Genomic DNA, 10,716 nt, shown 5'->3' with positions numbered 1-10,716 from the left:
GGGTAGAGTATAAATTAATAAGTTATTTTCCATCTTATTCATGAGCTGGTCCTTAGAAAGGGGGAGAAAAAGCCTCCAAACAAACCAGTTTCTGGAACAGTTTCTCTTGGCATCCATCAAATTTGGTTATAAAAGTTTTGGGATTGTTGCAGCACAGCATTATTCACACACAGATTTCTGCAGGAATCCCCACATAACAAAAGCAAAATAATCGGGAATTAAAAAAAAAAAACAAAAAAAAGAGAATTGAAGCAAACCCAAATTTCATTGTGACATCTTTGCTCCCAGTACAAACCAGTCAGATATAAACGTTATTTTTACTGAGATAAGCTGGTTCCAAACAGTGGGAATTCCTTCCAATTCACTAAGTTATCAGTGCAGAGGTCATGGAACAGCCCATGGATGGCACATTGTTCCTCACCTCAGGACATCTCTGCCAGCAGCTCTTCCAGCTCCGGTCGAGACTTCAGTCTGCTCTTGAAATCAGCTTCTGTGTGCTGTGGAGGGAGGGAAAACCACCACAAATCAGGATGACACAAACCCTTTCCCTGCTTCCTAAAGGGAAAGCACTGGGAAATGTAACCATACCTGTTTCATCAACAGATGGACCCCCTCAGGCTGGTTACTCTGAATGATTTCCAGCAGTATGGGAGCGAACGTGGAACTCAAACCGCGGATCTGAAAGCAGAAATGACAGAGCTGCAGGGGAACGATCCCAGGATACTCTGGGTGGGAAGGCACCTTAAACATTATCCTGTCCCACCCCTGCCATGGGCAGGGACCCCTTCCATTATCCCAGGGTGCTCCAAATCCTGTCCAGCCTGGCCTTGAACACCCCCAGGGATGGGGCAGTCACAGCTTCGCTGGGCATCCTGTGCCAGGGCCTCCCCACCTTCACAGGGAAGAATTCCTTCCCAAAATCCCATCTATGCCTGTGAGTTTCTCCAATCACCCATCCCCAAACATGACTTTTCTACCCCTCGTATCAATTATTCAGCAGAAAATAGATAATAAATCTTCTGCCTGAAACACAGAGACAGGAAACCCTCCTGGACTCCTAGTAAAGAGCAACACTCAGCAGAAAATGTAGTTAGACTTTTTGCTTCCATTTATGCCCAAGTGATGCCTTTCATCTCTTAAATATTTGAGGGGTTTGGGGAGCCTGTGATGGCAAGTGCTGCAGCACTGCCAGCAAATCCCAGCTCCTACCTGAACAACCCTCTGGTGGGTGGTAAGGACGGCATCCAGCTGCATTTTGGATCCCCTCTCTTCCATGAACAGCACCTCGTTGGTTTTGGTGGGCATGGCGTAGCTGCAGGAGTCAGAGGGCAGTGCTTAGGACAGGCAGGATATTTGCAGTACTTTACGGGGATGAATCAACCTCCACAGCAGAGAATGGGGAAGAAGATTAACTTTTCATGGGACATTAATTATGCAAAGGATGTATCCTGCAAATCAGGCTCTGGCAGAGGCGGGTGTTTTGCTGGAAGGAGATAAGGAGGAAGCTCTGCAGCACTGCTACCAGCAAAAACCTGGATTAGCTCCAAACACCAGCCTGAGAACTTTTAACTTCTTCATAGTTCAAGACAAGCAGCAGTTCTGACTTGCTTTGTCTTTTGGGACAGAGCTAAAATCTACTGGTGGAATGCACCAGTAGAAATACATTGTTTACACCTCAGATTTAATGGGAATGTGACTGGGAGTGGATCAGACTCTGCTCAGTACTCAGAGACCTCAGCCTCCTCATCCCCATTCCCACAGCTCCTTCCAAGTTCCATCCTACTGCTCACCTTTTCCCCTCAATTTCCAGTCTGAAGGGTAAATCCTTTCTTTCTCTACACCCTGAACCACGTCCAGCCTCAGAGGGTACAAATGTAAACTCCACATTTTAGACAGTCACCACTGGTTTTATTCCCTGGTGGCAGCTCAGTGCTTTTTCACAGCGCAATTCCACAGGCTTAAAGCCTTTTCCTCAGAGGAAAGAGATAGAACAGCTATTTTTTCCTTGGAATCTGGTCAAGTCGGTGCCTTAAAAACTCAATTTCAGTCTTCCTGATGGAAATAAAGCATCCAAAATTGTACAGATAGACGAAAGGAGAACACAGGGAAGGTGAGATGTTTGGATTTACATCCAAATGGGAATCTCTCAAGGAGACTGGAGTGTGCCCCAATGTGCAGGGGGTCATAATCCAGAGGGACAGATTTCCTCATACCTCTCATTGACTCGGATCGAGAGGCGGTTGCAGAGTCTGTGGACATACTGAGCAAAATGCTCCACCAGGCACAGATCATAGGAAGTCATCTGGATATTGACATCTCCATACTGGTACTCAGTGCCAGCATCGATCTCTTTCATCTGCACTTTTTCCTTTTTCTTCTTTGGAACCTGTTTTCCAAAAGAAAAGACAATACAATACAATAAAATAGAAAGTATCTGGTTTGAACAATGCTGGGAATAAAGGTTCAGCTCTTAGGTGGCATCACACAAGAAAACACACTCAGGCTGTGATTAATTTCTTCCAGAGGAAGAAAGAAAGGAATAAAACCAGTAGAAATAAACCTGCTGTTTATTTCAGTTCCTGCCTAAAAGGCAGCTGACTTCTTGTTGTTTCCTCCTTCCACACAAATGGACCTCAGGGAGTTGTGTAAAGGTTACATGCAAGTAAGGCGTGCTCACAATATTCTGGAATAGTTCAGGTGTTAAATTCAGTGTCAGGAAGAGGTTCCTCCCTTCCAAAGCTACTCATTAACTTCCACAGGAATGTACTGGACAAAAGGAAGCATTTCTGCAGTGTGGTGTGTGGGTACTTCATGGAATCATGGAATAGTCTGGATTGGAAGGAACCAAAATCTCATCCCATTCCAACCCCCTGCCACAGGGAAACACACCTTCCACAATTCCAGGTTTCTCCAAACCCCATCCAACCTGGCCTTCTGAGATGGGGCATGCGAATACTCCAGGATTTCCTTGGGAAAGCAGGCACAGGGGGAAATCCTTCTGCTTACCTCCTTTGGGAGCAGGTATTTAAACTTCCCAATTCCATGTGTAGGTCGGGACCTGTAGGATCTGTGGCAAGCCAGGAGTGCATCACCTGAAAATGAAAGCAGTGTTTCCAGCTGCAAGCAAACATCTGCAGGTGCTTTGAGAGCCCCAAATTATGATCACATAACACCACAGCTGGTGACACTTGCTTAACCAAGAACAGGGCAAAAAAGAAGAAAATGTTAGAAAAAAACCATATGGAAGTGGCAGAGCTCCTGCTCTGTTTATTTAACCAGTCCAGTATTGGCTAAAAAAAAAACCCAAAATGAAGCAGAAATGCTCCAATGTTTAATATTTATTTAAGGGAAGTGAATTTTTGCCTCAAAATTAGTTTGACAACAGACCTTACCTGCAACACACAGACGGTTTTCTCTGGCTGTTGCTGCTCTGTAAGAAAAAAGATAATAATTAGCAACTCTGGTTTCCCTCACTTACGGGAAAAAATATGTGGCCAATATCCTTTTGCAAAGGCCTGATCCCATCAGCACAAAGACTCCCCCTTTTTCCCATCCCACAGCCCTTTCAGCTCCAAGCTCAAAGTCTTACCTCCACTGTAAGAAGATCTGGCAAAAAGAAACCTAATTTTTTTGGTCATGTATGTTTTCTCACCTGCTGAGGGCAACCACCTGCCGGAGCAAGGCTCCCTTTTCCGAGCACAGCACCTGCAATTGTTAAAACACAACAGGGTGGCAGATCCTCTGGGAATCTTCATCAACAGCTCTAGGTTACTACACCTCTAGGACAGGACCCGAGGGAATGGCTGGAGCTGTGACAGGGGAACTCTAGGTTGGATTTAGGACAAGGTTCTTCCCCCGAGGCTGCCAGAGCTCCAGGAGCGTTTGGACACCGCTCCCAGAGACAGGGTTGGACAGTCCGTGAACAACCCTCGTGCTTGTCCCACCTCCACGAGGATGGAGGGAAATAGCTCATCGGTCCGGCAAACAACTTTGCTGTCGCCAAACCAGGGTGGGGGATAAATACCGATGTCCCAAATATCCCAGTGTAGAGGAACAGGGATCTGACAGGGACCACGGAGACGAGGGGTCTAATAGAGTTGGGGTGACCCCCTAGGTGTGTGAGGATGGGGAGCAGGGGTGTGTGGGTGTCTCAGCCCCTGGTCCAGGATCATCAAGACAGGTCCAGGGCACGATCTCAAGATCTGGACCCTCTCAGGATCACCCCTACACTTCCTTCCGAAACCAAACCAGGGTCGGGTCAGGGCCTCCAGCAGCAGGGCTGGGACTGCCTCAGCCGTCCCAAGGACCAAGGCTACTCCTCCGTTCCTGTTCCTCCCCTTCCCTCTGTCCCCTCGTCCTTCCCCGTCCCCACTCCCCTTCCCTGTGGCCATCCCCGGTACCTTCGGCACCGCCGCCATCATCCGGCGCCGCGGTCCGTAGCTCAAAGCGTTCCCCCTCCGTGCCTGGGTACGCCCTCACTCGGCTCCCCCCGTCCCGCGGCTCCCTCCCCGCGTTCCGCCCACCGATGGCTCCCGGGAATTCTAATTTTCGGGCATCTCCCCGCTCGGTCCACAGAGAACTCCCGTACGCATCAACTTTTGGACACCCGGCGGTACTGGCGGGGCCCTGGTGTCCTGAAGGAGGCAGCGGGGAGGGCGCGGGGGTGCGGGCGGTAATGGCGGACACCTGGTTCCTGGCTGCCCACACACAGCGGGCAGCGCCGCCATGCGGCAGCGGCTACACAGCGCACCCGGCCCTGCGCCTATCACCGCGCGTCCCACCCGTCACGGCCCACCTACCACCTAATCTCGCACACTGATTGGTTTCCTGACACGTCAATCAAGGTACGGCGGCCATGTTGAGTGTGGCATGGCCACGTGGCGGTGCTGCGGGCCGCGCCCGGCCCCGCCCCAGAGTGGTGCAGCGGCCACCTTGAGTGTGGCGTAGCGGCGGCCATTTACTTAGGCCTTTAGTATCATTTAAAAAAATATATATATATTTGCAAGCACGAAATCCTAAGTGTGGGAAGGCTGGGCTGGCGGGGACCTCCTCCCTGATCTCCCAGTGGGAGAGCAGGTGGGCAGGGGTTCTGCCTGGGAAGAGATGGGCCTGCGGTCCTCTGCCCACCAGGCCTGACAGTCTGGAGTTGACTCAGGAAAACCCATCCAATGTCCAACTGCCTCTTCCATACAAACCTTAATTTTTCACAGGCTCTTTTCCCTCCTCCTGTCTCCTTTCTCTCCAGTCTGGCTTGTTTGCTCCTTCTTCCATAGCAGATGCTCACCCTGGAGCCCACATCCCTGAGCGCCCTTATTGGAGCTGTTCCCTGCCTGGGAGCTGGATTTTGAGTCAGGATTTCCCGCTCTGCTGACTGATGCCTGCTCCAATTTCTCCTCCTAGAGCTGTCAGAGCTCCTGATGGACTTTCTCCCTCTGGTTCATCCACATGGCAGGTTCATTTCCTGCTCTGTGATCCAGCCTTGTCCTGCATTTCTGAGTGCCTGGCGCTCCGGACACACACTGGACACCCTTGATGTCCATCCACACTGCGCTGGTGCATGGACGGGACACAAGGAATGTGAAAGGACAAGGTTTGTGTCTCCACCTACCCAGCACAGGGAGAGAGCAGAGGGAATCCATGGCTCCTTTGCTCTCTGCCCCACAGTGCAAGGACACGTGTTCCCAGCTCCAAGCTGTGTTTTCCTCATGCTCCCCAGATGACAGAACTGCCCACGTGGATGTTATCCTGCCCTTTGATCCCACTTGGTGAGCCCCAGGCAGGGCCAGTCAGGGAATGACACTTGACTAAGGATCACTGTGGGACTCTGAGCTGGGTTAAGCCTGGCACTCCCACTCCAGGAATCCAGGCTTCTCCTGCTGTGATCTTTGAAGCCCCAGAGGAAGTTGGGGAGGGGCTGCTGTGACTGGAGGGGACTGGCTGGTCCTGCGTTTGTAGGGGAAGCTGTGATGAGCACCACGGTTAAGAGCAGGTTGAGGATGACTCCTAATTCCCTGCCCTCCAATGCTATGTGCCCACAGAGTGGGACTGCACCCCTCAATTCCCTCTGCCCCTCCTGGGGACTCACCTTTCTTCCACCCACAAAACGTGGCTGAGGAGGGAGCGTTGCCCCAGCTGAGTCTGGGGCTCGGCAGTAACAGATTGCAGGAATCCCTCCTCCCAATGAGTTGTCCCTGGTGTCTCCATGAGAAACGAGTCCACCTCTCCACTGAGGAATGTCTCTAACATCTATCATGGATGGATACATTTTAAGGCCAAAAGGGACTGTTAAATCACGGAATTCACTCTCCTGCATGTCGCAGTCGATAGGTTTCCAGTGACTTATGGCTTTATGGCAGCAGATCACTCCTCTCTCTGTGAAAGCATCTTTCTCACAAAGGCTCATCTTGATTTTCCCTGGATACAAAGATAATGCTGCTCTTGGCAGCTTGTTCTAGTGGCTGAGCACCTTCTCTGTTAGGACACGGTCCTCATTTCCAACTGCATTGTGCCTTTCTTTGTCTTTTGCATCATTTCATAGCCAGGGAGCCGAATCCCTGTTGCAGAAGCACAACTTCCAAACCTTTTTGTGACATTTACACAGAGAAGCTGAGGTGACTCAATGACTTGCTTTTTCTGGACCATAATAAAAAGACTCCAGGAAGCTTTTCCTCATTTTTAAAGCTTCCCATGCCTTGCCTCCACTTCTTTTCAGACTCATCTAATGATGAATACAATCAAGAAGTGTTCAAATAGATTTTAGAAGAAAACCTCTGTTTTGCATGTCTCCTTCTCTGCATTCAGCTGTTGTTTTCCCTGGGACCCATGGGAAAGATCCTGGAATACACCCTGACACAAAAACAAGGACAATATCTGTATTTAGTATTTGAAATCACATCAGGCCAGTCTCTGCCAGTCTGGATTCCCTTTCTGTATGGTGCAGGAGAGCAGCCACACAACCAGTGTGGAAACATTCCCAGATGCCAGGCACAGAGCTGGATGGGAGATTCTGCTAATATCTATTAAAACTTGTTTAATCACCTGATTAAAGACACATTTTCATTTTTTAGTTCTCTGGTACTTCAAAGCCTGGGTGAAAAAAACCAGCACTTAGTGAGGCTGTTAATCACCTTGAGGGAGTATAAATGAAATGATAAAAAACAGAAAGGCTTTCAAAACTAAACATGTAGCAGATGCCATTTCCCTGACTATCAGAGCAGAGATGCTCTGGAACAATCTCCCAGCCAAGGCTTAAACGGGAAGGGCCAGGATGCACCTGGGAACCTCCTAAACCACTGAACTTTGAGGGCAGAGTGTGGAAAAATGGGCAAAAAAGTAGTGAAAGGGAAAGCTGGCCAAAGATGGAGGGCCCTCACCCACTGTCAAAGGATGACAGTGGGAATCACTGACCTTCCTGGTAAACATCACTCCGCTGGGAGAGAGCTGCTCCTCAGAGATGCTCCTCTGAAAAGAGTATCTGTATCAGGTAAGATTAAAGTCCTTTGGTTTTAAGGACTTTGCTGGTTCCTCCCTCACGCCCGTGCGGGCTGGGTACACCTTGCAGCCCTTACCCCCTGGTGCTGAGGCTGTGAGGGTGCCGAGGCCCTGGCACAGCCTGCCCAGAGCATGGATCCCTGGCAGTGTCCAAAGACAGGCTGGACACTGGGGCTCGGAGCAAGCTAGGACAGTGGAAGGCGCCCCTACCCATGGCAGGGGGTGGAACTGGATGATTCTCCTCGTCCCTCCCAACCCAAACCATTCCCGGCCCGTAGGAGAGGGAAGCGCCCACAGCGCGTGCGCGGGGCGGGCGGAGCGCCGGCTCCGGGAGCGCGGGGGGGGCGAAGCGGCGGCACCGACACCGACAGCGGCACCGGCATTGGCACCTCACCGGGGCTCGCAGCCTTCGCCGGGGAGGAGGAGGACGAGGAGAAGCAGGAGGAGGCGGAGAGAAGCGGTCGCGGTCGCGGGTGCCGCCGCGGGGAGCGGAGCGAGCGCGGGGCGGCGGCGGCGGCGGCGGCTCCTCCATCATGTCGTCGGGCGGGGACTTCGGGAACCCGCTGCGGAAATTCAAGCTGGTGTTCCTGGGCGAGCAGAGCGGTGAGTCACCCACCCCGACACTCGCCCGCCCTCGTCGGGGCACGAAGGGACCCCCTCCTCATCCTCCCCGACATCCTCATGAGTGTCTCTGACACCCACCCGCCCTCATGGGCTCTGGCGGGATCCCCCTCCTCGTTCTCCCCGATACCCACACACCCTCATGGGGTCTGATGGGATCCCCCTCCTCGTTCTCCCCGATACCCACACACCCTCATGGGGTCTGATGGGATCCCCTCCTCGTTCTCCCCGATATCCACACACCCTCATGGGGTCAGACGGGATCCCCCTCTTCACCCTTCTTGACACACAGCCTCCCTCATGAGAGTCCCTGACACCCACCCACCCTGGTGGGGGTCTGCGGGCTTCAGCTCTGGTTTAACCCCCCAAAAACCACCAAAGCCCATCTCCAGAAACAGTTGCTGATTCATTCGATCCCAGCTCGACTGGTTTTTTGGGGGGCAGGAGTCTCAATCCGCAGCGTTTACTGTGTAAATACAGCGTTTTTCCATAATGGAGTTATGTCTTGGCAGAGCGACGCTCTGAATATTTAATTCAGTCAGTGAGGTTTTCTTCCCTGTCTTTGGAATGAAAAAAACCCCCAACCTAAACAATGTCTCCTCCTCCCTTAGTGGAAGGCCTGTATCTCCAATACTGCATTCCAAATGTTCCCCTTAGAAGAGTTTTCTTAAAAAAAAAATAAATAAAAGTTCCTTTATGAGATGCTTTGTGTAATTCTGGGTAGATACTGAGTGATCTATGACATAATGAATAGGTGCAAATAGGTTTTCTGTCTCAGGGCGGGGTATTTGCTCCCTCAGCCACCTTTGGTCCCTGTGATAGGAGATGATGAAATACTAGTTGTTTTTTTTTTTTGCCAAATTAGTTGTATCTTGGTGTTTCCTCACTCAGATGTGGATGAGCTTGGTGATAAGGCTGCTGTTGAAATTATTTACATTGGCAATTTCCTTTAGTCTGTTCCTTGAACCAGTCTCATTTTATGATTTTGGAGTTGAAACAGCTCTTCCCATATCAGGGATCTGGGGAGCACGAGTGCAACTTGATTATTTATTATTTTTTAGGAAAGTCACCTGATCTGCTTGGTAAGGTGCTATTTGGCCAGCCATTTTATGAGGATTTTAGGTGAGGGTCATGTGTAGAAAATGCTGGTTTTTTTTAAGCTTTTTTTGTTTGGTTGTTTTTTTCCCAGGTATTTGATAACAGGAATCTGAAATATTAGCAATGCATTTGCAAAATCCTTGGCCTGTTTACCTGTATATCTGAGCTTCAATATCATGAAGCTTTTCAAATACCTCCATGGAAGGTTGTGGCACCTGGTGCAGATCTTAAATCTCAGCAGCTCTTCATTTACACGTGGATTTCTTGTCTCTTCTAGCAGACATAACGTCAGATATCTGCTTCCTCTAGGAATTATTCTTCCCCTCTCAGCTAATCATCTGTTTTTATACTGGAAGGTTTTAAGTAATTCCCAGTCAAACCTAGGGAGGAGAGAAGGGATTCTGTGGGTTCAGCACAGCGAAATCCTCCTGACTGAGTATTCCCAGCCCCGCAACTGCTGCCTGGGCTGGAGCTTACGGATGGGTGGGAGCTGACTGGAATCCGGGGCCAGCTGCAGGGTGGGCTCCAGCCCTGCCTTTGTCTGGGATGCTGGGCGATGACTCCGTGCCAGCTCCGTGTCCGCGCATCCCGCGGGTGCTGCAGCGTGGGCATGCTCCAACACGGCGCTCCATGAGTCTGCCTCTGATGGAGACACGTCCCTTCCTGGATTGAAGCTCTTCAGATGTCTCTGTCATGATGTCACTCCCTGTAATTTTTTTTTTTTAATTTTCTTGCTGCCCGAAGGATGCAGAGCTCTCGTTCCAAGTGGCTCCTGGAGGAATAAACATCCTCATAATATTTGGAGAAAACTGCGGAAGAATCTGGTGTTGCAAAAAGGGAGCTGGAGTGGGCTCTGCTCACACCTTGTTTTTCTTTGTCTGGAAGGTTAAGGGAGGTGCAGAAATAAAAGTTTTTAGGATAGCAGCTTTCATAACCCAGGAGATCTTTGTGCAACTGTTGCGCTGGATTGCTGCATTTGCTTCCTGCTCAGATGAAAGGTTCTCTGCCCTGTTGGAAGGCCGTAATTAAAGATATCCTCTTGCTGCTGGTGCGGAGGCTGAGTGCCCTGGGTTCATTTACATCCAGGGACTTCAGGATGACAAATGAAATGGTACAAAGGGCTGCGATGGCCATTAGCTGCCTCAGCATCCAGAGCTGGCTGATGGCAGAGCTGTGCTGAGTGTACACAGCCTCACCAATAAACCTGTGTCTTATGGCTGAGGAAATCTAAACTGCAGTTCCTTACTGGGCAGGCTTTGCAGCCCTTCCATGGGAAATCTAGAAGCATCCCTGGGCGTTTTGTTTCCATGTGAGAGTGGGATTGCACAGCGGATACAGTGTGTGCTTTTCTCCGCTCTCCTCAGCCATATTGTGGGAGTTCAGTGCCGTATCCCTCAGCACCGCATGGACTGCAGTGGCTCTGCCTCGTGCTGTTCATCACTTGCTGCAGATGCTCTTTCCCATGCTAACATGCTGATTTTCCTCGCTCCTCAGTCCCCAAAATCC

At 50.5% G+C, this 10,716-nt stretch overlaps 2 protein-coding genes across 3 annotated transcripts in view; one reads left to right on the top strand and one right to left on the bottom strand.

The window, feature by feature from the left end:
• Positions 1-246: 246 nt before the first annotated feature.
• Positions 247-7,749, bottom strand: MRPL48 (mitochondrial ribosomal protein L48). The gene is made up of 8 exons (XM_023945487.2): positions 4,401-7,749; positions 3,653-3,705; positions 3,393-3,430; positions 3,007-3,092; positions 2,214-2,386; positions 1,210-1,312; positions 589-678; positions 247-497 (listed from the first exon to the last, which is right to left on the bottom strand). Exons 1-8 carry the CDS (start codon positions 4,419-4,421, stop codon positions 423-425), a joined length of 639 nt encoding a protein of 212 aa, XP_023801255.1. The 5' UTR covers positions 4,422-7,749; the 3' UTR covers positions 247-422.
• The window catches only part of RAB6A (RAB6A, member RAS oncogene family), a 42,429-nt gene continuing 39,450 nt past the window's right edge, over positions 7,738-10,716 (top strand). For both annotated transcript variants that reach the window (XM_023945474.2, XM_023945478.2), the window contains exon 1: positions 7,738-8,094. In XM_023945474.2, coding sequence (XP_023801242.1) covers positions 8,025-8,094 — 70 coding nt within the window. In that variant the 5' untranslated portion in view covers positions 7,738-8,024. The remainder of the gene's footprint in view (positions 8,095-10,716) is intronic.

This window comes from Cyanistes caeruleus, chromosome 3 (assembly GCF_971803275.1).
Source record: "Cyanistes caeruleus chromosome 3, bCyaCae1.hap1.1, whole genome shotgun sequence".
In the NCBI taxonomy this organism is placed as follows: domain Eukaryota; kingdom Metazoa; phylum Chordata; class Aves; order Passeriformes; family Paridae; genus Cyanistes; species Cyanistes caeruleus.
Note: the sequence above shows the minus strand (reverse complement) of the source record. Positions and strands in the feature narration are given on the sequence as shown.

Coding starts and splice junctions, on each gene's coding strand:
- MRPL48 (XM_023945487.2), bottom strand. CDS start 4,421: ATGATGGCGGCGGTGCCGAAG. Junction 3,706..4,400: donor TGATGGCGGCGGTGCCGAAG/GTACCGGGGATG, acceptor TAACAATTGCAG/GTGCTGTGCTCGGAAAAGGG. Junction 3,431..3,652: donor CAGGTGGTTGCCCTCAGCAG/GTGAGAAAACAT, acceptor TTTTTCTTACAG/AGCAGCAACAGCCAGAGAAA.